At 36.3% G+C, this 27038-nt stretch overlaps 1 protein-coding gene across 1 annotated transcript; it reads left to right on the plus strand.

Moving 5' to 3' along the window:
- Positions 1-23495: 23495 nt before the first annotated feature.
- On the plus strand, positions 23496-24563 carry LOC306664295 (upstream-binding factor 1-like protein 1; the record flags this gene model as incomplete). The annotated part of the gene is made up of 1 exon (XM_079145134.1): positions 23496-24563. The coding sequence occupies one exon, from the start codon at positions 23496-23498 to the stop codon at positions 24561-24563; it is 1068 nt and encodes a 355-aa protein (XP_079001260.1).
- Positions 24564-27038: the final 2475 nt, after the last annotated feature.

Genomic DNA, 27038 nt, shown 5'->3' on the forward strand with positions numbered 1-27038 from the left:
AATGTGTACAAGTGTGTGTGTACACATGTATGTGTTGTTCTTATATAAAATGTGTACCTACACACACACACTTAGTTTTTCTGAACCATTTGTAAATTGAATTACAGACACCGACTTCACCCCCTAAATGCTTTTTTTCCCTCAACACATCTGTTAAAAGGATTTATTTCTCTGACAATCAAACTTTATAATCAGTGGGATTATACTTTGAAACATGTGACTATCTTGTTTCCCCTAACATTTTCCTCAGAAGTTTTAGTATTTATTAATGATATCAGACTGAATTATAATCAGTTACAAATTGGCAATTTTGAAAAATTTCCTCCTTTTTTCTGTTTATTACTGAATAATCTCATATAAGGAAGAACTTTGTTTCTTCTCTCTTTCTCTGTATCATTATAGATTATATTTAATGTGAAATAATCTATTACCACCATTATTCTTTCAATGCTCAAATTGTTCCATTTTGGCAGGTGGAAGACTTTTCATCCTGGCTTCTGTTATCTTTTGACATGACCCCATTAGTCTTTCCGAACTGTGTGCTTTAGGGCATGACAAATATTCCAGATTTACCTAGTACTTTTCTTGCCTTGGACCTGGAGTCAGCCATTTCTCCAAGAATCCTGATTCCTTTTGGTACAACCCACATCTGTGTGTTGCGACCACTCTGAATGAACAGGATGCTCTGTGTGGAGAATGACTTGTGTGATTTGACTTCCTACCAGTGCCAAAGGAGAAACATCCAGGCTTTTCTTATCAGCCTGTGGAGAAATGTGGCAGAGAGGGCCAAGGATGGCTTTAGACATGTCCGCATTCAGCACTCAAATATTAAAACCTGGAGTCAGACTCTTCATTGAACTGGGCTACACTTACCTTCTTTGTATAAGCTGTGTGGTGGACATCAGTTATGCAGCATCTGTGTGCATCCTGATATCCTTCAAGGGAACACATCAAGTACATGGAGTCAGAGAGGGAACTTCAAGCCCTCCAAGGGGGAAACCAAACTCCTCTGTGTACACAGCATTATCATCAAAATCATCACTTCCTTTCCAAGGTCCTTGGCATTTTCAAATTGTTCCTACATCAATTATGAACAGGGTTATCATTTTTCTACTTAGAAAATCAGTTTGAGAAAGGCTATATGCTTCCAGGATGTGAGAGGCTCATCAGAGGGTCCAAAGATTTTGATTATCTGTGAGTCAGGACATGACAACCATTCTCAGAGCTTTTATATTTTAAACCAAAATGTTAGATTAGAGAAGATCATTATTAAATTTAATTAATAGAATCAGACAATAAATTTAAATAATCAGAAGATAAAGCTGCAGATCTTTCCCAAATAAATAATTATGATAACAAAAATCATAGCAGCTTACACGTACTGAGGGTTTCTAAGTTCCAGGAACTCTTCCAGGCACATTGTGGTCATCCTCATAACTGCTCATTGGTTAATTTTAAGAAGTATTCCAATTTTACAGTGAGCAACTTGAAACCCATAAAGATTAAACAATGCGATCAACATCCCACAGTAGGCAAGTGAAGGAGTGAGAATTCAAATATGAAGCAGGGAGACAACACTAAAAATTAAACATTTCAAAGTTATTCTAGCCAGAATAAATTTTGTTCTGTTCTATTTAATTTTTACCTCTGAGTTTTAGGGGTAAAACATCGAAGGAAGCAAGCAGCCAAATGATTAGACATGGGCCAGATGAATCGTTTAGATGTTTCCAATTCAAGGGTCAAATCAATAATTTGGATTGTAGGTTCTCAAGGCAATTTTCTCCTGCCGAAATCCAGATGAAGTTAACATAGCAAAAGAATAGAGGTATAAGAATAGAGCCTTATACAAGTCTATATACATAGATTGATGGGTTAAAAAAAATTATTCAGCCACTTTTAATCTTCAACTTTAAAGGAATCTTAATGTAATCTGTATAATATTATACCCTACATGATTTATATTTTTCAGAACACATTCACATACATCTATTTTCTTCATTGACCCAGTGCTAATGCAAGAAAATTTCCATAGACACACATATAGCACACATCACACACAATCAAACAGTGTGCATATGGAAGTAAGAGAGTGTGTCAAACACACTTTGTCACCTGTCCAGTAGCCCCTTGGTCCATCCCTTTACTTTTGCCGTCTGTGCCTCAGATGCACTTGGTATCATGCCCCTCGGCTGTGTTGCCTCTCACTTTCTGTCCTAGGTTTCTCTGCCTTGTAAGGTTTGTTCTAACCTGGGTCATGTGCAAACCTGAAAGTGCAAGGATTGATCAAGCAAGTGGTAAAGACTCTCATCTTCCTTGTCCCAGTGGCTGACTCTGAGGCACATTCTCTGTAGCTCCAGTGGGACCCTGGCAACATTGAGCCCCATCAGCTCCCAGCCATCTTCTTAATAATGCCTTGTCGGTGGGCTTCCTTCCTTTCTATTTGCACTCTTCTCCACATTTCATACTTATTCTGCTTTTTATTGGATTTGGTTACAGTCATTAATAAGTAGTTTACATTATATAAAGAAAAGTCTTATTCCATGGGAACTGTTCCTCAAGTCCTTGCCATAGGATCTGCTTGAGGGAAGAATTCAAGTTTTAGAGAGAAAATCTAGGTCTTCTACTCTCCTTAGAGTATATGAATTAAAAGTATAAACTCTTAAGACAAACTTACCTGGACATTAGTTAAGACCCTTGATAACGTGCCTTGATTTTGTGAACATCAAGTGTTAAATCAAAATATTAATATAACTAACAATAATAACAATGAATAAGTTTTAGTGAGTACGTCCACATATAGACTCTGTTCTAATGAAATATGTGTTTTGATCTATTAATCCTCATCATAATCTTATGAAATACATACTATTATTATTATCATCAGCATTTTACAGATGGAGAGACTGGGGTGCGGCAAGGTTTCTATGCCCAAGATCACAGAGCCAGGAAATGGCAATTCATGAATTCCAACCCACACAATCAAGTTCAAGCATTTAAACATTATCAGTTTCCCTACTACCTCCTATAATAGTAATAATTAAAGATAAAGCATTTAGTTCAGTGCCTGATTGGCAGGAATTGCTCACAGACAGAAAAGAAATCCTGAATGAAAAAATGATACTGAATCCTGATGAAAAAGTTGGCCACAAATATCCCTTTTCTGTCCATTTATCTTTGTTTGTCTAGTTTCTCCTTTTCTCAGACTCTCCTCCATTAAAATGTTACTGCCCGTCCATCACTCTGACTTGCCGATGTTTTATCTTTCCCTTGTTCCTGGGCTCCAATCATCTTCTTCGACTTCTCCTGTTTCTTCCTTTCAAACCTCATTTTTCTCAATTGCAAGACCATTGACAGATCAGCATGAGAAACATCAGAGATCGTTTATTTTCATGCCATTCCGTTCAGAATTTCACTAGGAGAAATGTTTTTTGTGTGGTATTTGGGAAAAAGCACCCCAAAATACCTGCACAGACAGAATCAGTACTCGTCAGTCCCTTCAATACATAGAAGCTTCTGTGTGATCTAAAGGAATCAGCAAAATGGCCTTCCTGCAATGCCTTTCTGGGAGAGAGGGTGCTAAATACAGTCTGAGGTGCAGGCAAAAAGAGCAAGGAAATTAAATAAACACTTTGATTCATTACTAAGAGCTCCTCTTACGTTTTAATTAATAGTCTAAATGCTAACTGGTTCACCTTAACCTTTCCTCACAAATGATAACCATTGAGCATAATTTTGCATATGCAAAAGAGTTACAAAGAGAGCTTTAATTAAGGCACCTGACAACTTCTCTGATTACTACATTTTTCATGACTGCCAAGAAATGTCTAACCACAATCTGGACTTCTTTCCCAGTGTAGAAGAATATTGTTTATAGGAATCTGAACGCCTCGGGTGATCACTAGTAAAATGTCATTAAATGACACATAGGTGATTCCACAGCGAATGCATGTTGGTCTCCTTGGGCGATATTGAAATATCCTGTTTTAGGAAATGGTATCAGTAATGCTTTGACCCTTCTTTGGAACTAAGCCAAGTATGAATTAGCTTAGTTTACTTAAGTTAGGTATTTCTCAATGGAGAAACATTCCCAGATATTGTTAAGTACACCCACAGTTTATGATCTTCCATTGAAGGATCCTTTTAAGGTGACTGGCACATTGACGTTTCCAGGGTTTGCCACAGTCTATTCCTGTGGCAAGGAGCTATTTACTCTGATTTGTGGACAGTGGTTAATTAATTAAAAAAATTAATCTACATGGCAAGAGACTTCGATGTATACACATTTCACACTGAAATATCCCCCAGCTGAAGAATTCGCGTATTGTTTGCTCTTTCAACCATTACTTGTTTCTAATGAGTAAAGGAAAAACAAACCCATACCATATTAACTGGTACATAGATTCATCTAACATCAAGGCTGTACATTTCCTGAAGCTTAGAAAGTGCTTCTCTCATGGTAAATCCCAATATGCCTCAGGGATAATCACATAAGTTGTATACAACTTAAATATTGTGCTTTTAAAAAGTTAACTCAAATGCAGATCTTCATACTATATATTCTGAAATAGTGTGATCACTTGAAGTTGAACCATACATTAAAATAAAATGAAATGTAATTTTTTAAGAGGGGCATTATTTTTTTTAGCACCACTTGTATAAAGAACTCTTGATATAGGAATAAAAAATTATTAGCAGTGCTTTTTTAGCTCATTTTAAGTGACTCTTGACTTTTGACTGATAGTTACATCTCTAAATAGGTGTCACACTCCCGTCTTAGAGAGAAAAAACACAGTTTTCTTCAGAAACAACAATCTTCTCACTCATCATCACTCAAGTCATCCCAGAACACATCCCAGAACCTACTGAATCAATTACCAAAGTTTTTTGGTCTCAAGTTCTCACAGATAAAGCACGTTAGTGAGGGCATTTTACAGGTTTTATTCCAATGTTCCATAGAGTGTTCTTATATTTCAGAATGTGCCTAAGAGGATTTAAAATGTCCTCTCCTATGAATTAATCACAATGATCACACTTGGGGACCAAAGAATTTTACAAGAGGAGGGAACTGAGTGTACTTTGTAGAAGTTACAGCTTAGAGATATACCATCATTTAGCCATGGGAAGTTCAATTTCCTGGGGTTAAAAAACAAAAAAGTAGTTACTTGCAAAACCTAATTCAAGATGGTAATAATTTAAGAGGGAAGTCAGACCCAAAGAAGCAGTGGTACTACTGGTAAAAGTGGGTCTAGAAGAGTAACCAAATAGGAGGCCAGAAATCAGATCATAAAGCTAGAGCATTGGGAACAGACAACAGTAGGTAATCAGCTCAGAGGACACCCACTCATCAAGTGTGACTCATTCACACTGCTCTTAAAGTCAACCATGATCATAGAACCTGGTGGGGAATGTTCAGGCGAGATTAAAGCTTTCCTTTGTGAAGCTTTGATGGCTATCCATAGTCAAGTACTGCCCATGCTGGAAGGCACGCTGCTAAAAGGGAGAAAGGCACTTTTCTAAATTTATTTCTCAATTCTACAATGCTGTTATTTTAAAGCAACATTCTAACTAGAGCTTGCAGTTACACAGAGCAGAGGGACCTACTAGGCACCAAGCATATACCACTGCACCCGGCAACACACTGTTTTTAAATAGCCTTGTCTACCTGGTCAGCTAACCCTACTCAACATCAGAAGACATGTTATGGCCTAACCAGAATTCGAGAAGGACAGTTCTATCATAGGATGTCAAAGAGCCAGGTACAAACAGAAGGATTGTAACTCCATACCAATCATGTCCTGGTTGCTGTTAGGGAAAAAGACAATTGTGAACAAGGTAGGAACAAGAAATAATTGCATAATTTCTGAGAAAATTAAGCATTTACGTATATGTTAATGCCACATATCAAAGAAAATAGGAAAAGAAAGCAAAAGTAAGAACACACATGGAAAAATGTATGAACAGTAATCAGAGCTGAGAGAACACTGTGGGCCAAAACTGAGGTGAAGGAAAGAATCATGAAAATACCTGCTTTCCTCAACTGCAGTGTTTATTCTTCAGTAGGCAAAAGCAGCCCAGTTTCTGAAGAGGTTGAAGAGAAAGAAAAATTGTTATGTGGATGTGTGAAGCCACTGAATGAAGACTTGAACTCCTCTTTCAAGAGCAGTTTAAAGTATCCATATGGCTACACAGAATATAATATAGTGGAGGAGTCTTAATTTTTTAAAATTGTGAAATAGGCATATGAAGGCAAATATACATGCAAATAGAAGCCCATGAGTATTGAAAAAAATAGAGTTGTTGAACCTATTTATGAAATGTCAGAATGAAAAACTGATTTTTATAGTTATAGACCCAAATATCCAAACCTTGACTTGCTTTTAAATTATATGCATATTCACTATGCTATAAAAAGGTCACTAAAATAAGCATCAAATACATCTCTTTTTCCGTAATCCATAACAACATTCCAAGGTAAATGTGAATGTGTATCATAAATATAATTTCTATTTTCAGTTATAATATCAAGCTTTGAGTCTTAGAAGAATGACTAAGAAATTATAATAGCTGATAAAAAGCTACCAAATTAGATAATTTGTTGAATTGGGAATAATTTTAAGTCTCTTTATATGCCATAATTTGAATATTTGGCACCCAATCCCAATATTCATTTTTACTGACAGAAACAATCACACTGAATAAAATTATTTTATAGATTTTGGTAATGGAACTTCTTAAATCATAAACTCTCATCTCCCAGTTAATCTTATCTTTTATCTGTCTAAAAAAATCAAAGGACTTGAAAAGACGAAGTTTTTTTTCAAAATGAAGTCATTGTAAAATGATTCCATAATGCAGAATAAAGGTTGAAACAAGTTTTTAACAATATTAAAATGAAGAAGAAACTGACACAATTTTGTTAAAGTGCTAAAGACATCTGGCTTGCTTCTATATAAATCTGAGACATCCTGTAGCTAATCCACAATACCTCCTCCTTCTATCTTTTCTGAAAAAAAGAAAAGAGAAAAAAATCAAGCCTGCCAGTTTGGCCATGGAAGAGTAGCTAGACCTCAAAGATACTTAGACGTCAAATATCTTTCTAGGTATTATAATGTGCATTCTTATAATTAAACCCTACTTAGGCTTGTCTGAAGAAATCTCTGATGTATCATTTCAGAGGACTTTGAGCTAGCAAGAAGAATTCAATATTGGCCTACCCAGATTCACCTTAATGAATTGAACATGGAGAAATCTCAGTGAAAATTCTTTAAAACCAGAAAATTAGTGACACTGGATCATGACCTGACACAGCAGGAATTCCATCTTCCATTTGTTGTTCAAAGGAGGTATTCAACAAAGCTGAGTCCCCTTTGAAATCATCATCTCAATTAGGAAGACTTTCATTGCTTTAACCTCCTGGTAGAAGTCAGTGCTCAGGAAGTGCTCCATCTTTCTCCTGGAAAAAGGTGTCTGAGGGTTTAAGTGGGAATTACTGACAAGCCCAGGCTGCTCTGCAGAACACCAGGGAATCAAGAGTACATTAGAAACCAGTGTTCTGTTGTGTGATAAGAGGTTCAGAGTAAGGAATGGCGATAGGAATAGGGAGACAGAGTAATGGCAATAATATTGGAAGACTGGATGCTGTTAGAGGCTTAAAAAACAAGGAAGACACAGAATGTCTGAAGATTCTAAAATTTTAATTTGCTCTGCTTTTACACTTTACTGTTTTGGCAGCTAGCCTCATTCTAATAAACATTTGACTGTCATTCATATTGACATCATAAAGAGATGGCTTACATTAGGCCAACAAAAAGTCAGTACATAGGTCAGAATGTAATTGCTTGGGCAAAACTTCTACAAAATTCACAAAGAAAGAAGTTAATGATAATGACTTAGGAAAATAGAGAAATTCTTCAACAGCAACACTTAGATTATATTTTTTAAAGCAAGATTTAACTTTCAACTAATTTAGGTAATCAATTAAAATTAAAATAATGAAAAATTCATATGCTTCTGTGAATGAACATAATTCCAAAGGTCACATGAATTAGGGCTAAATAGTATAATTATTTAAAAAAATTTAAATGTTACCTGTTTGTAGTTGTTCCACTTCGACTCCTAGGAGACCTTGTAAGAGCAGGGATGAAGAATGCTGTATCAGTTTTTGTTTCCCCAGTGATCAGCATATACCAGGTATTTAATCAAGGCTCCCTAAATATTTGATGAATCAAGCTAAAATCTAATAAGGGTCAATTAGTTTTACCCCCCCAAAACAAAACAAAACAAAACAAAACAAAACACCAATCAAGTAGCAAGAGCACACCATTAAAAAAAAAAAAAAAATCCAAAGAAAGTTGAAATAAATCAATTATTAGGATAAATGAGAGATACATAAATAATATAACAAAAAATATAATAAAGGCCACCAAGGCAACAGTTGGTTCTTTGAAAAATTTTGGCAGAATAGATAAACTTTTGAAAATATATCAAATTAAAATGGGAGAAGATACAAAATAATATTGTAGATAAAAAAAGGAGACATAATTATAGATGGAGGTTTCAGAAGTAGCAAGAGTACTACATGCAATTAATTTATATATTAGAAAAATTGTCATATTCCCAGAAATACATAATTTACCCAAACTGAAGCAATCCTATAATCACTAAAGAAATTGAAGTACATACTCTAAATCTTCCCTGTCACCCTTTCCTCCATCAGAAAGAAAGTGCATCAGGTCCACATGGCCTGATGTGTAAGTCCTACCAAAGTTTTGAAGCTCATGTTGTTCCAAACTTGGCAAAACCTTCCCCCATTTTTTAAAGAAATATTTCTCATTTGATGAGATACAATTAAAAAGACATTAGAAAACATAATTTTTTTTTTAAAGGAGGCCAGGTATAGGATGCTCACTCAATCATCACCTCACCATTTACTACAAGCCCTTCACATTCACTTTTTCTAGACACTAACTGCCTGACTAGCAGCTCACTCCCTCCATTGATTAATCTGGTGGCACTGTAATCTGTGTGTGGCTCCTACACTTCTCAGTGCTCCTGTCCTGCCTTCACTTATCCCATTACTCAGGTTAGGGTCCACAGTCCACTGTGCCATCACTTCCCAGTATACATGTTCAAATCCCGCCCCACAGCAGGCTTTTCTGTCCTGAGTAGAAGCCACAAAGCCTCTCTGTTGGTAGAGTCAAAGCTTCAGGAACTGGGGGAAGGAAAGTGAAAGGCTGAACTTTATCTCCCACTCTGAACAGAGTAGCAGATAGTCATAGCTCATAACGGTTCTACTGAGCTTCCAAAATAGAGATAAAACGAACTACATATAGAAAATGTAAGCATCAGTGAATGGCAAACAGATGCAAAAGGAGGTGGAATCCCCAGTCATTAAGCAAACTGAAAAGAATGCTATATAGACCAGAACTCCAGAATTGAATAGAGTACAAAACAGGTCAGCAAGGGGGTGTAAGTTTCCTCCCTTGCATAGCCTGCTTGTCACCCTCCACATGGAGTTACACTCCAGGATGGTCATCAGATTCTATAGATGTGAGAAACCCTCAGTGAGGTTTGCAGAAAGTCTACAATAGGAAGCTTGAGGAAACAGTAAAACAATCGAAGTTATTCCATTAGGGTAAAAATTCACAATAGCCTCAAAAAAAAAAACAAAAAACAAAAAAACTTGGGAATTAATCTAACAAAAGAGGTGAAAGACCTCTACAATGAAAACTACGGAACATTAAAGAAAGAAATTGAAGAAAACCTTAGAAGATGGAAAGATCTCCCACGTTCTTGGATAGGTAGAATTAACATTGACAAAATGGCCATACGTACCTAAAGTGCTATACAGATTCAATGCAATCCAATTAAAATACCAATGATATTCCTCATAGAAATAGAGAAAGCGATCATGAACTTCATCTGGAAGAACAAGAGACCCCAAATAGCTAAAACAATTCTGAGAATGGACCCACCTTTTGATAACTGGGGTTATCCCACTCCTCGGTTTATACCCAAAGGACATAAAATCAGCATACTACAGTAACATAGCCACATCAATATTTATAGCAGCTCAGTTCACAATAGCTAGATTGTGGAACCAACCTAGATGCCCTTCAACAGATTAATGGATAAAGAAACTCTGGTGTATATATACACAATGGAATATTATTCAGCCATAAAGAAGTATAATATTATGGCATTAGCAAATAAATGGATGGAAGTGGAGAATATCATGCTAAGTGAAATAAGCCAGCCCCCAAAATCCAAAGGCCGAATGTTTTCCCGATAAGTGAAGAATGATATATAATGGAGGTGGGGGTGTGAGGAGGGAGAGAAGAATAGGGAAACTTTAGATTATGTAGAAGGAAATGATGGGGCTATGAAAATGGTGGAATGTGACAAATATCATTACCCTATGTACATGTATGATTACACAAATGGTATGAATCTACATCATGTACAACCATAGAAACGAAATGATGTACCCCATTTGTGTACAATGAATCAAAGTGCAGTCTGTAAAAAATTAAAAAAAATTAAGGAAAAATAAAATGCTAGGTAGAAGGATAGTAAAATGGTAGTTTCCAGAGGTTGTGAGGGAGAGGTGGGGAAAAGCCAGATGTTGATCAAAGGGTACAAAATTCCTGTAATTAGGAATAAGCTTCAGTGACTTCTTATACAGAATGGGACTATAATAAATAATAATTCATTATATGTTTCAAATTTAGTAAAAACACTATGAAGATATTTAATATAAAAAACAAAGGCTACACAGTAAGCAACAATAACAACAAAAATCCCATTAATGAAACCATCAAAATTTAAAACTTCGGTACATCAAAAGATGATATGAACAGAGTGAAAAGGTACCCATTAGAAAGGAAGAAAATATTTTCAAATATATATCTGCAAAGTGGTTAATATCAGGTAATGTGATAACATATTGATACAACTCAACAACAAAAAGCAAACAACCTGATTTAAAAATCAGTAAAAGATTTGATAGGCATTTCTCCAAAGAAGATATACAAATGGCCAATAAGCACATAAAAAGATACTCAACATAAATAAACATTAGAGAAATTGCAAATCGAAGCCACATTCAAGTACCACTTCACAAACATTATAATGACTGTTATCAAAAACTAGAAAAGTGTTACTAGAAGGATGCAGAGAAATTGGAACCCCTGTGCACTTTTGGTGGGAATGTAAAATGGTGCAACCACTGTAAAAAAGTAGCACAGAGGTTCCTCAAAAAATAGAATTGTCCTAGATCCAGTAACTTCTGTGCATATATCCTTAAAAATTGAAAGCAAGATCTCTAGCAGATATTTATACATTCACCTTCATAGCTAGCTGCAATATTCACAGGATTCAAAGGGTGGTAGCAATCCAATGCCATCAACAGATACATGGATAACAAAATGTGTCTATCCATAAATGGAATATTATTCATCCTTAGAAAGTAAATTCTGTCATCTGGCTACAATATGGATGAAGCTGGAAGGCATTAAGCTAAATGAAAAAAAAAAAAAAAAAAAGCCAGTAATAAAAAGACAAATGGCGTATGAGTCTACTTATATGAGGTTCCTGGAGGAATCAAATGCTTAGAGACACAAGGTAGAATGGTGATGTCTAGGCACTGGGGGAAGGGAAGAATGGGGTGTTATTTCTTAAAGGGCAGTGTTTTGGTTTTGCAAATGAAAAAGGTTTGAAATAGATGTGGTGATGGTTGCACAACTTGTGAATGCTCTTAATACTGCTAAGTGGTAGACCTTTAAAAAACATTAAAAATGTTTTATATATATTTTATCTCAGTTTTTAAAATGGTGTGTTTTAGAAGACAAAGGCTATGAAAATCATTAAAACTTGTAGTCCGTACGGGAGGTGAGTCTCATGAGATTCCAGCCAGATGGACTTAACATAGTTCCTCTTCACAATCTCTTCCCACTTCATTTGGTGGATATGGAAATCTGTGGTGCACCAGGGTGAGTAACTTTGAGTGCACTTGCTGTGGAGAGCTAACCACAGGTTCTTTGACTTGGGAATAAACCAGAAAAACAAGTAAAAAGTTTAGATCAATGAAAGGATATGTGTAAACTTGATGATTCTAGAACATTCTTGGTAAGGTTACTTATAATAGGCACCAAATTACTTATTAAACTGGTGCAATGTGTAGAATGAAGTCTGTAGACTAATTGGACAAATTTATAGCATTGGGGCTTGTTTATCAGACACTGAATGTAACAAAGAATCTAAAGGTTCTCCTTCTGAAAATGCAAAACTGACTCATGGATGCTTCATCTGATCTTGTGGTTTGGGATAGCAATGGTTTTTCTCAGTTCAGGAAGGTCTGGCCCCACTTCCTAAGAAAAAGTGAAGATTCTGATTTTTCCCCCACATTCTCTTTTTCCATGGCCAGTGCCACCATGGAAAAATTTTAAAGGAGTTTAAAGAAAAATGGACAGTGAATAACATAAAACTAAATAAGAAATGGGATATAATAAATATGGTACCTGCAGAAATTGAGAATTTATAGAAAATCCTTAAGAAATAAGAGAAAATGCCAAAGGATAAGCTGGGAAGAGCTTTAAGAATTTTTTAGTTGCAAATGTAAAATAATTTTTAGAAAATCATGGTGCTAATTTAGCTTTGGCAAGGTTTAAATAGACAAATATTCAATGTTTGACACAAGAGCTTCAAGAGCAGATGTCATGCTTCCAGGTACATGGTGGTGCCAAGAGGTACAGCACCTGTTGTGCCCGAGGTGGGCAGTGAAGGAAGAAGACAGAGCAATGACGCTACTGGGAGGTAGGAATAGCAGGAAGACACACAAGGAACTGCCAGTGAACTCCATCAGCAGCAGTGTCCCCATGCGCTGGCAGCGCTATGGCAACTGAAGATCTGGTGTATCTAAAGAACCAAAAGGATGTACTGTGCCCAAAGGCATGCTAGCTCCAGGTGGCAAAATATAATCAATATCACATTTCCTCTTTCTTATTGAAATTCCTCTTGATCTTGAGTTATAGAATATTTGCCTCATAAAGCCATGTTCCATTTTGTAAAGATGGCCATTTATTGCTTGGGGGTTTAGACAAATCTCTACCTAAAAAATGATGATGTATATCACAACAACCATCCATATCACAATTATTTTTCAGCATTCAAACTTCCTAGTCTTTTAAGACAACTACTATGCTTTATCTGAAAGATATCTGTCGGTCCAGGAGCAATGACTCTTGGTGAGCATTTGCTAACACTGCTTGTGGCTTTCTAGTCATATCTCTCTTGAGTAGAGGTCACAGCAGTTTAGCACACCTTCTTTCTAGATATGCAGAGGAACAAAATCACATTTTGTAATTAGATCTATATTTGTCCTTATGATATAGCAATAGGGGAAAATCAAACATTCACCTCAATCATCAAAAGACTTTAACTTTTTCAGCATTAGGTCTTGGTGATCTTTTCTTATTGAAATATAATCAATTTATAGTTGTTGAAACAGGCACAAGATGATGGAATAGCAATGGTCACAACTCCTGAGATTGCTTGGTCTTTTCCCATTGTTCTTATTTCGTTAACAATGTTTTTGAATTTTTTTAAATCTAGGTCAAGTATTTTGTCTCTTTTTTCTCAATTTTATAAAGAAAATGTTGATTTAGAGTTGATGCAGATAATACATCTGAGTGTGGGAAATGCTTTTGTAGTGAGGCACAGATCTGAATTCTGCTCCATCACATGGTAATAGGACCTTGCAGGAATTTCTTCACCTCTCTGAGCTCCGTTTTCTGTCTGAAAACAGGTGTCAAAAATTGTCACCTTCGCTGTTTGTTGGCAAAGTGCATGTGCTTAGTAGAGCACCAAGCACAGTGTAAGTGTTTTAAAAATTGAAGATAAGAGTTTAGGGAATTTCTGTATTCTTCTGTATGTTCTGAGGAAGAGAAAGATGGGGAGAGAATGAAAAAAGGAAGTACCACAACACACACACTAGTATCACAGCCTGCCTAAGACTGTAGCTAGGATCTGAATGTGCTTCTAACACAGTCACAGACTAGATTTAAAGGCCCATCTTATGCAGCCTTCTCATAAAGCAGGTAGTATATAGGACTCCCCCACATCCTTAGGGGTTCAGTGGGTTCCACTGCATTCAACAGACACATTTAGACTCAAGGATGACATCATTTTAAAAACAGATTAAAGGAATTTAAAGATGTCATTTTATGCCCAGTTTCTTACATAAAAGCTAACAGATTTCCCTGTTTTGCTTCCTTCTTACTCTCTAGAGATGGCTCATGTCCCAAATTAGGGTGTATTTAACCTATTTGTACCTCTTTTGGTGGGTTTGGATTGAAAACAATCATCCATTCATATGTTTTTCTGGCCCGATAGGCTGTCTTTTATCAGGTTTCTTAGAATAGTACCTGATAACTTTGGAGAGTCTTGAAGACTAAGTTGAACCAACCAGCAGATTCAAAACAAGCTCATTGACCAAGGTCAACTGCACACCAGTGAGACCAGTTTGTATTTGAACATTAGAATGTTTGACATCAAATGAAAAGGAGGGTTATTCGGTTAATGAATCTGGCACAGCAGCAGCTGGAGAGTCAGGAGAGGGTGAGATGCTGAATGAGTCAGAAACCAGGGAGCCATTATGAACAAGCAGGGCCATTGCCAACTTGTTCCTGCTTTTCTCTAGAAGAGTTGAACTTCCTGTGAATCCTACCATTTAAGAGTACAACCCTTTCCACTCTGGGAGGCTCAAATGCCTCCAGTGAAATGCCAACATAAATGAAAATTTAATTGCTTTTCACCTGCAGCACCTGTGCAAATAAATTGTGCAAGGCTTCAGACGAGTTGAAGAGCTCAATATGTTATAGAAGGAACAGCTGGTCCAGTCAGTGTTCATTGCTGAATGGTTTTTGTAATCCCAGCTTGAGCTGGAAAGGCATCTCTAGAAAGATAGCTAAGCCAGAGCTTCCATGCAAGAAGCATCTGTCATGTAAACAACTTCATGGGAGATGCCTGCCCTCTTGGCTGTGACAAATGATGAGAAAGGTTGCCATCTGAAAGAGCAGCAATGCTAGTCAACACGTGTTTTTTGAAGTGACACAAGTTTCCATTGCCGCTAGCCCATGTTGTTAAACAACAAATTCATATCCACTAACCATCACTGACCCTGATCTCTACAGTATGTCAGGGCTTCTTAAGTAAAGGAAATAAGATGATTTTACTCCAAACCAATGAACCACACACTTGAAAATTAGTGAGGATAAAAAGATACTCCCATTCTCCCTGCCCACCAGATACCACATCATCTTACTTCTATTTTTGACTGCCTTCCATTCTTAGACCTTTCCCATCCTTCAGATTTATCTCCTGAGTGAGCAAACTGCTTGACTTTAGTGAATATTACCCATATGTCTTCCTTCACTACCCAAACCTTGTCGTGCATTTTCAAGGAGAGTACCTTGTTTGGGATATCCTGTCCCCAGGTTCCAGGATGGAATTCGAAATTCCCATGACAAAGAGACTGATTGAAAAACACCATGGAAACCTTCAGTCTAAAGTAGATTGTTCTGAATCTTACTCTTTTGAGAAAAGTGATTTTTTAAAAATGATGATCATTTAAAATAATATTTTTTTGAAATATCCTTTAGTATAACTTCAGGGAAAAACAAATGACATTTCATTCCTATAAACCCTTTAAAATCTGTAAGTTGAGTTGAACATAATGGTCCAAAGACTATGGGAATATTATCACAGATGGCACTTTGGCCTAAGACAGTGGCTGGCAATTCTTACGCATTGCAGTTCTATCCTCTTTGCCTAATGATTCTTCCTGCACATTTCTTTACACTTCAATCTTTTATCATTAACCAGACAATCAAGCATAGATTAGGAGTTCAAAGTAATAGGAAATTATACCACACTCTTATTTTGAACAACTAATAGTTTCCACTTGAGTGAAATGAATTTATTTTACACCAAATTCAATAATGCAACTCTAATATAAGACTTCAGTGTTATGCTCTACTTGCTGGAAGTTCAGTTACTTTGATTCCTAAACTTTAGCAAAGAAAACCTGAACTCCTCTTGTCTGATCTGCCACTGAGTTACTATATAATTAACCTGAATCAGCTAAAAATCCCCTTGACTTTGTTCTTCTTCTTTTGTTTGCTTTTATCCTTTTGTAAAGTGTCAATAATCCAAACTTCATTCTACAAAGTCATCCAAAGTGAGGGACCTCATTTAGGATTTTCAAACTGTGTTTCTAGAAGCTCAGAAATTCTTCACAATTGTTTTAAACTGCTGCATGCAAATAACTCAGTCCAAATTTTAATTTTTTGATACATATTTAAGTCTTTGGAAATATACTAGTAGTTATTAATATCTATATGTTATACATAAGATTTCAACACATTTGGTAATCATCCTTCCAAGATGTTGCTGGTTATCCATTCTTCTGTACAAACCTCAGTATAAAACTCCTTCCGTGAAATAAATACTATATGTATATATATATGGCATATTTATTATAAAACCTTCCTTATAAATATGTCATTTGCTAATAAGGATGTATAGTGTTGTTCTGGTCTTTTACTCTCATTTCTAAATATATGTAAGCAAGTCTCCATATATGTGATGTGAAAGCTTTGTTAGGCCTGTATGCTAAGAGGATCCGCATTGTTATATGTAACCTATGGGCAATGTAGCAGGATGACCTAGTGGTGAAATGAAAAACTATTAGGGCAAGGTTGCAAGGACTATTAACTTTAAAAGTAGACACAGGTCTTTCATTAATGTGACTAGAGGCTTCCTTCACATCTTGCAATGATTTCCGCAGAGGTAATTTACCTTCCTTAAAAATGAAACTGAAGTTGTTACACAGACATTATCACCTCATGTACATGTATGACTGCATGAACGATGATATCCTGCAATATGTATAATGAGAAAAATGAGAGATTACACTCTATTTATATAGATCTATCAAAATGTATAAATGCATTCTACTGTCATGTACAACTAATTAGAACAAATAAAAATAAATAAATAAGTAAATAAATAAATAAAAATGAAGTTGAAGAGGCTTCCAAAAGTGGCTCCTTCCCTGAGCTGGGTCTAACTTATCTTCTTTCAAAATAAACAATAGTGTAAATATTTTAGGATACCAAGAGACTTTGTCTCCACATTAAAAACTTACTAAAATTATGAATTAACTCATATAGATACACTGAATTTCTCATTATATTTTAAGATTATTTTTTTAAATTTATTTTTATTGTAAACAAATGGGATACATGTTGTTTCTGTTTGTACATGGAGTAACCAGCATACCATTTGCATATTCATAAATTTACATAGAGTAATGATGTTTGATTCATTCCATTATTTTTTCCTTCCCCCCCCACCCCTCCCACCTCTCTTTTTCCTCTATACAGTCCCTCCTTCCTCCATTCTTGTCCCACTCCCACCCCCCATTAAGAATCATCATCCACTTATCAGTGAGATCATTCCTCCTTTGGATTTTTGAGATTGGCTTATCTCACTTAACATGATATTCTCCAATTTCATCCATTTGCCTGCAAATGCCATAATTTATTATTCTTTATAGCTGAGTAATATTCCATTGTATATATATATACCACAGTTTCTTTATCCATTCATCAACTGAAGGGCATCTAGGTTGGTTCCATAGTCTGGCTATTGTGAATTGAGCCGCTATGAACATTGATGTGGCTGTATGTCTGTAGTGTGCTGATTTTAAGTCCTTTGGGTATAGGCCGGGGAGTGGGATAGCTGGGTCAAATGGTAGGTCCATTCCAAGTTTTCTAAGGAATCTCCACACTGCTTTCCAGAGTGGCTGCACTAATTTGCAACCCCACCAGCAATGTATGAGTGTACCTTTTTCCCACATCCTCGCCAACACCTATTGTTGCTTGTGTTCTTGATAATCGCCATTCTAATTGGGGTGAGATGGAATCTTAGTGTAGTTTTGATTTGCATTTCTCTTATTACTAAAGATGTTGAACATTTTTTCAATATATCTGTTGATTGCTTGTACATCTTCTTCTGTGAAGTTGTCTGTTCATTTCCTTAGCCCATTTGTTGATTGGGTATTTGTATTCTTGGTGAAGAGTTTTTTGAGTTCTTTATATATTCTGGAAATTAGTGCTCTATCTGAAGTAAGAGTGGCAAAGATATTCTCCCACTCTGTAGGCTCTCTCTTCACATTGCTGATAGTTCCTTTGCTGAGAGAAAGCTTTTTAGTTTGAATCTATCCCAGTTGTTGATTCTTGCTTTTATTTCTTATGCTATGGGAGTCCTGTTAAGGAAGTCTGATCCTAAGCCAACAAGGTGAAGATTTTGACCTATTTTTCTTCTATAAGATGCAGGGTCTCTGGTCTGATTTCAAGGTCCTTGATCCATTGTGAGTTGAGTTTTGTGCAGGGTGAGAGATAGGGGTTTAGTTTCATTCTGTTGCATATGGATTTCCAGTTTTCCCAGAACCATTGTTGAAGAGGCTATCTTTCTCCATTGCATATTTTTGGCACCTTTGTCTAGTATTAGAAATTGTATTTATTTGGGTTTGTGTCCATGTCCTCTATTCTGTACCATTGATCTACCTGTCTATTTTGGTGCCAATACCATGCCGTTTTTGTTACTATTGCTTTGCAGTATAGTTGAAGTTCTGGTATTGCCATACCCCCTGTTTCATTCTTCCTGCTAAGGATTGCTTTAGCTATTCTGGGTTTCTTATTCTTCCAGATGAATTTCATGATTGCTTACTCTATTTCTGTGAGGTATGTCATTCTGATTTTAATTGGAATTGCATTGAATCTGTATAGCACTTTTGGTAGTATGGCCATTTTGACAATATTAATTCTGCCTATCCAAGAACATGGGAGATTTTTCCATCTTCTAAGGTCTTCCTTCATTTCTTTCTTCAGTGTTTTGTAGTTTTCATTGTAGAGATCTTTTACCCTCTTGGTTAGATTGATACCCAAGTATTTTATTTTTTCTGAGGCTATTGCAAATGGGGTTGTTTTCATCATTTCTTTTTCACCTGTTTCATCACTTGCGTATAAATGGCTTTATATTTATGCGTGTTGATTTTATAGCCTGCTATCTTGCTGTATTCATTGATGAGGTCCAGAAGTTTTCTCGAGGAGTTTTTTGGATCCTCTAAATATAGAATCATGTCATCTGCAAATAGTGACAGTTTAAGTTCCTCTTTTCCTATTCGTATACCTTTAATTTCTTTGGTCTGCCTAATTTTTAAGATTATTTTAAGATTATTTCTTAAATGTCTAGATAGGTCTGAATTTCTCTCTCTTTCTCATGGACACGTGCACACACACACACACATACACACACACACACAGGTGCACTCATACACACACACAAACTTGGTGAAGGAGATGGAATTTTGGGTAAATGATGTATTCAGCAACTAGTTTTAGGAAACAGAGATTTTTTGTTTTTGTATAACCTGTTGTGAAATAAAAATGCAATGTTGTGAGGTCCAATCATAACTCCAGTGCCTCATTTGAGGCAAGCCCCAAAGACATGTCCCTCGCTCTCTGGGGAAATAGCACTGCACACTCAGAAAGCATAGGCTTGGATCAGAGAGATGCCTTCGAAGTAACTGCTTCTGAAAACCTGGCCATACATCTCAGGGGGTGCAATTCATTTACTTGTCACTGTCATTAGTTTAACCTTTTTCTCAAGACAAAGAAAGAAGCTGTTGCACGTATAGCAAGCGTTCATAAAAAGAAGAAACATTTTCTTTTCTTTTCTTTTTTTTTAAGATGACATTCTTGCTATGTTGCCCAGCCTGATCTTGAACTCACAGCCTCAAGTAATCTTTTCACTTGAGCCTCCTGAATTATTTGTTGTACATTTAATATATTTAATATATGGTTCCTGGAGAAAAGTTTATATGGTATTGCTTGGCTTCAGGTGGTTCGAGAGCCCATTTTCAGTATAATTTTTCAGGCATTGACTTGGATTTACAAAGGATGAGAAGTTAGTACTTAAAAAATATTCTGGGGAAATTATAATTGTAGAGTTACCTTAGTCATGAGTATGATCCAAAGCAATATCCTGCCTTTGCCATGTTCATGTTTGTGCAACCTAATTATTCAATTTCCATTTTTTAAATTTTACTAATATGTTGCTTCAACAAATTACACAGTGAGATTTCTCCGCTTGCAAAACTCCTACTGTGAACATTTTATATGTACATAGAAAATCAAATATCTAAGTAGATTATTGAAGATATTAAAAGCTACATATGACAATTTTTCTTGTAGAAATGTTTGACTTCAAAAAGTTAAATAGCAAAGCTTAGAAACAACTAAATGTGGACTGGGTAAATACATTCATATGATGAAACCACATTCTGCCATATATATTTATATGGAAAGATCTCGTAAGATATAGTCCAGGATGGTTGCTTGGTGCTGATACTGATCCCATGTGGATTGGACAATGGTGCTTCCATTTTCATACAAACTCTAGGTCTCTTCAGTGTTTCCATCCCTGTTCCATACCTATGGTTGGAATGTCCTAGTGATGAAAGTGAACTTTTGATTTAATACCTACAATATGACCCTTGCTTTAGCAGTTCCCTGGTTCTCCATCTAGGATGGGGTCTCTCATACTACTAAGAGTGTACATTCTTGAGCATTGGAGCCGATCATTAACTCTGGTCTCTTGCTTGCACTCCAATTTCATTGGTGATGTATTACAGAAACAGAGCACCGGCATGGAGTTGAAGGAACAGCTCCACCCACCAGGTAGCACTTATCATTTATTTCCCTCAAATGTCACGTTAATTATCCACCAAAACAAAGACCAGAGGTTGCCAACTTATTGGAAAATAGTGCTCTGCAGTTTTGGCTGATTCTCTAGTAGGTGACTCCTGTTGGGAGGGTTCCTACTGTCCCCTCCTTTCAACAAGGCTATAGGTACACCATGCTGCTCAGCCCTCAGACACCATCATCTGTCGGCTTTTCATGCCCATATCTTCTTTCTAAAAGTGAATTAATATCATACAAACCTTTCGTTTACAACTACTCTTGCTTTATGTCATTTCCTCACTCAGACAAATATATTGCTTTATTATTTCTTAATTTCCTATTAAAGAAATTGAAATGTTTCGTGGTCTCAAAACAACCCTTGTGTTATAAATAAAACTTTTCAAAGCACATCTTTCAAATCTGAAATTTCAAGAAAATGTATTTCATAATTCAAGTAAGCATCCAAATATTGGTTTTTCAATAGTATATAGTTGTTGAGTTTAAGTATTCAAAAATAAAATTCAAAGTAGAAATTTGTTTTTAAATTGATAGCTTACTTTCCTATTACTGAAAATTAAATTTGATTCTGGAACTATCTTCTCTATTTCTCTGTCTGTATATATTTTTGTAGTATTCAACTTGTTAAGTATCTTATTGGTCTATTAGTTATACTATGTTATAAACAACAAACAAAACTGTTGGCTCATAATTAAGTAACTTAGTACTTCCATAGAAAATTTTAAGTCAGAATTAAGATTTAGTCTCTCTTCAAAATGTCTATAATTATTTGGTTTTATATAAATTGTATATTGCAGATGTCAAAACAATAACCATTTAAAAGTGAGCAAGATATCTGCCTACTGTTAGTATAAACTGCCCCTCATGCTTTCTGAATGATAACAGAACCCTAGATGTGCTCAGGTTTGTTAAAAAGGAAAACAAAAAAGATTCTTAGAAAATTCTCTGGTGGTTATAATGACTTTTCTAATGTAGTGTTCTTAGGATTAACTCTTTTCCATCTTCAAAACACAACCGCAAAGAGAAATATCTGATATACAATGGAGACTGGAGCGTAACATGCGTGCATATGTGCCTGCCAGCCAGCCTGACTTTCTTCCATCTTTCCTTTCCTTTCCTTTTCCTCCCTCCCTCCCTTCCTTCCTCCCTTCCTTCCTTCTATCCTTCCTTCCATTCTTCCTGTATCCACTGGTGCTATCAAGTATATAGGCAAGATTATCCCTAAGTTGAATGGGAAGCTCACTGGAATGGTCTTCCATGTACCCAACCCTAACATGTTGGTCATGGAGAAAATGTCAAATGTGATGACATCAAGAAAGTTATGAAGCAGTCATTGGAGGGCCCCTAAAATACATCCTGGACCACACTGAGGACAAGGTTGTCTTCTACAACTTTAGCAGTGACACCAACTCTTCTAATTTCAATCCTGGGGTTGCCGTTGCCTTCAACTTTGTCAAGCTCATTTCCTGCATGTCAGTGAATCTGGTTATAACAATGGAATGGTTCACATTATGATCCTAATGTCCTCCAAGGAGTAACAGTCCCTGGAACAGCTGCTGCAGCAAGAACACAAGAAGGAGAGAGAGGTCCTTGGCTGTTGGGAATTTCCTGCCCCAATCAGGTCTCTTAACACACCAAGAGTTTCCCCTCCTCACAGTTTCTACCCTAGCCTTCCTGAATAATAAGAGGACTTAGGGAGCCCTACTTCAAAATGTACCATCAATAATGTTTACTGCACTAAGCCAAAAAGAAAGAACATAAAAGATCTCTAATTAATTTATTGATTATATATTTGTATGAAAATGCAATAAACTCCTTCTTTTTAAAAAATGAATTAATAATACTCTACATGTGGTCAAATATAATCTTTGCTGGTGGTATAAGTACCAGTGACTCCAACCCGACTTCTGATTTAAGTGAATGGAATCATTGGATAAATAGGCACAATATCTAGGCAACATATCTAAATTGTAGCATTTCTGAAACTTTCTGTTCTCTACAATTTCTATGCATGTGATCACACAACATAAGTAAGATATCATCTTGGGATACAACTCTTCTGACTGGCTAGCATTATAGAAAACAAGCAAGCAAGGAAGCATTTCTGATCATTAGACCACTCTTGTGATTATAACACAATTAAGAGGATCAAAAGCATTAGGTTTGAAGAAAATTCTCTTGATGCAGTATTTATGTGACTCATTAAAGTTATTTAGGCCAATTTTAACTAAAAGGTAACAATATGGAGCTCTATACTTTATATCTACACCATTAAACTCACTTAATAACATGGTCCACATAACATTTGAATAAACAAAGCAACATTATATATGCCTAAATTCTCATTTTTATCTCTGAATCTCACCTATTAAAAATACTGGGTCCCGCTCTTCAGAGGCACTTAAATTTGACTAGACTGTGGAAACCGCAGGAGGTCACAGCTGCCATCCAGAGAGCCCAGAAGACACCGAACCCCTGAGCCACTTGGAAGGATTTTCCTGCAAGCACTGAAAAGTCCAATTATAGAATTTTCAGAAATACAGTATCACACATACTGCAGGACTTCTAGAAATCATCTATCTGTTGCTTTGGGAGACTGAAGGAATTTGCACTCATACTAAGGTATTTGCACAACTGAGATTTTTCAGTAGCTCAGACAGAAATCTCAAAATGGCATCACATCACACCCAAGGCCACTGGTCACACAAAAACATCCTGAGATTACTGGAAAATATGGAAAATAATGTCCCACATAATGACAGAGAAACTTTTAAGACAACCCTGTCACATCTGGATTGGGAAAAAATAGGTTTTAATCATTTCTCTGCGGAAATGTGCAAAGACAAATGGGTAGAGATGTCTTCCAAAATGAGGAAGTTGCGTACATTGAAAGAATTAGTTCTGGAAGCCAAAGAATGTGTTAAAAGTCCCATGAAAGGCAAAAAATGGGAGAAACATCCAGACTTCCCCAAAAAACCCCTGACTGCTTATATTCGCTTTTACAAGGAGAAGCGGGCCCAGTATTTACAAGTACACCCTGAAATGAATAACCTGGCGTTGACCAAGGTCCTGTCTGAGAAACACAAGAAACTTCCAGCACATATAAAACAAAAATATATTGATGATTTCCAGAAGGAGAAACAGGAGTTTAAAAAAAAACTGGCTCAATTCAGAGAAAATCACCCTGATGTAGTCCAGGTCTCTAAGACATCTCACATCTACAAGAGGTGCCAAACTGAAACCCTAAAGAATATAGAGAGAAATGTGAAAAATAGGACAACTCTCCAGGAAACCGTTGAATTTTTGAAAGTGAGATTTCCTGGAGAGCCCATGAAGCCACCAATGAATGCATATCATAAATTTCATGAAGATATATGGTCAAGTAGGGAGCTACAACATTTGCCCCTGAGGGAGCGAATGGTAGAGATTGGGAGACGCTGGCAGCGAGTTCCACAGAGCCTGAAGGAAAAGTATAAGAGACAGGCTGAGGAGCTGCAGCAACAGTATAGGGTGGAGCTGGACCTCTGGCTCAGGACTTTGTCACCTAAGGAGTATGAGGCATACAAAGAGACAAGCTATGGAAAGCGTAAGAACATAACCAGGACTGGAGGACCAAACCCCAAGTTCAGACAAATGGACCAGTGTTCCCCATCATATGAGGGTCTGCAAGAAGACCTGGAAGAGAAACAGGAGGTGAAGTCTCCAGGGAGTAATCCCCAGAGACTGCTCAGATGTTGATGAATTAACACCTATAATCCCTCATGGGGATCAAAAGAGAACAAGAAAGAAGAGTTCCAAGAGGCTGAAAGAAGTGACTCCACAGACTCCAGCAGTGGACAGGAATTTGGAGATGTTTTGGCTGAGGGCAGTGACTCTAGCTTATCCCTCTAGGGGAATCCTCACACTTAGACTCCATCTGAGCTTAGTTATTATCCTAAATTGTTATGGTGAGGGAACTTTCCATCAAAAGGAAGGAGTACAGGTTGGAAAGAAGGGAATGTGGAGTAGTGCATTCTATACCAGTTTTCTAAACATGGGATAGGACGACCCTTCTGAAAGAATAAACATAGCGGTTACCAAGTGAAATTCCACACAACTAAGACTCTAAGAATACAAAACGAGAGGACTGAGCTTTGGAAGGCACACAGGACTAGACTGAGTATTTTTGAAGGAGGTTTTGCTTTCAGTTTCTGATTTCAGTGTTGGTAGAGGAACGCCCATGAACCTGTGACCCTCCCCCTTCTGAATCTTCCCTCAGCATTCTTGTACTGAATCTGGAATGAGGACTATTCGATGGTGGGTAGGATAGATAGATGCCTTGAGAAAATCGACCAACTCTTGTATCTGTCTTCCACCTGGAAGTGGGCAGATTTATGCAAGGAGAAATACATCTATCTGTATATTTAACTGTTAGTCCTCAATGAGTTTGCCACTGATTTTAAAAGATGGTAAATAAATTTAAAAACACCTTACCTATTTTGTTTAAATAAGCTCCTCCATAGAAAAAGAGTCAAAACTTTGATAATGGTTGCTCTAAGTGATATCTGAATTTATTCTGAGCAGAAGCTCCAAATCCTTCCTATTGACCCTGGTGAGTGAATCTCACCTTCAGTACTTAGGACATATAATTACACAGATATGAACATAATAAGTACACTACTCTGTGATTTTATGTGATCTGACTTGAATTCATGCACCGGTATCATAATGCATTAATTACTTTGGTTTACTAGTGTTTTCTAATGTATATGTGTAAGGCTAGAAATTTCTTATAATTTCCCCCTGAATATTACTTGCTATTTTTTATATTTTGTTCTCATGAATGTTAGCATCATCATAACTGAATCATTTTTATATGAAAAACATTGAGATTTGAGTGGTTAAATTGTTCTTAATTATCTTTTTTTTCTTTTTTTTATTGTAAACAAATGGGACACATGTTGTTTGTCTGTTTGTACATGGGTTAAAGGCATACCATTTGTATAATCATAAATTTACATATGGTAAAAAAAAAATACTGGGTCCCTGAAGTATAGGAGAAATTCATTATCAGAGAATCTGAAAACTTGAATTCTAGTTTTGTTGTAGTCAACAAGAGGGTGCATGGTATTGGGTAATCACTTAACTTTTCTGAACTTATTTCTATATTTTTAAAATTAGATGCTACACTAAGTAATTCCAAACTTTTCACATTGCTTATAGTTAGATTTCTTGAATTCTATCCTTAGTGTTTTCATCCTTCTTTTAAAATATTTTTATATTTAAAAATGTAAAAATTAAGAAGAGCAGTAGAAATTAAGAAGAGCTGTTGTCTTTCTATTATAATTTCTCTTTTTTTTCCCCTCTAGTACCAGGGATTGAACCCAGGGGCACTTAACCACTTAGCCCCAGCCCTTTTTAAAAATGTTTTATTTAAAGACAGGGTCTCACTGAGTTGCTAAGTTCCTTGCTAAGTTGCTGAGGCTGACTTTGAACTTGCCTCAGCCTGAGTTGTTGGGATCACAGACATGTACCACCATGTCCGGCATTCCATTATATTCTTTATTGGTGTAGTACTAGAGTCTTTTATATCCTCACTGTTGCATAATACTCACTTTAATAAGTGCTCAAATTATAAAATTGTCTAGGTCCTTTGGAATTCTGATATAGTTCTCAAGGGTATTCAATGTTCTCCTATACAACAAAGTATTACTCAGTACCCAGGATATGCAAGCCACTGGCTAGATGTATAATACCTATTCTTAAAAAAAATTTTATATTTCAAAATTGAGAAATACAAAAAATAATTCATAATAAAAATGAATCAAATGAATGAAAAATATTGGTATAGGGATAGTTGTTTAAGCATAGTGTTATCTGGACAGATGGTTGTACAATAGTTTGACTTTTGATTTTCTGCATTACCATGGTGAAAAATCAATATGCATTCAACAATACAAACCACACTTTGAAGTTGGAGTTTTAATCTTTTCCCAGACTAGCAATATGTAGTGTGGCACTCTCTGGTGATGCTGGGCAGTTGAAGTGAGCCACAGTTCATAGTCACACAATCATGAAGATTAACAATGAATACCCTACTGCATACTGTGTTGCTCAGCTATGATGTTTGGTGAGTTAAGTGTATTAAAGCATTTTTGACTTACAATATTTGCAATTTAGGATGGGCTTATCAGGATATACCCCCATTATAAATCAAAGAGTGTCTGTGTATGA

Source organism: Sciurus vulgaris, assembly GCF_902686455.1.
Source record: "Sciurus vulgaris genome assembly, chromosome: 6".
In the NCBI taxonomy this organism is placed as follows: domain Eukaryota; kingdom Metazoa; phylum Chordata; class Mammalia; order Rodentia; family Sciuridae; genus Sciurus; species Sciurus vulgaris.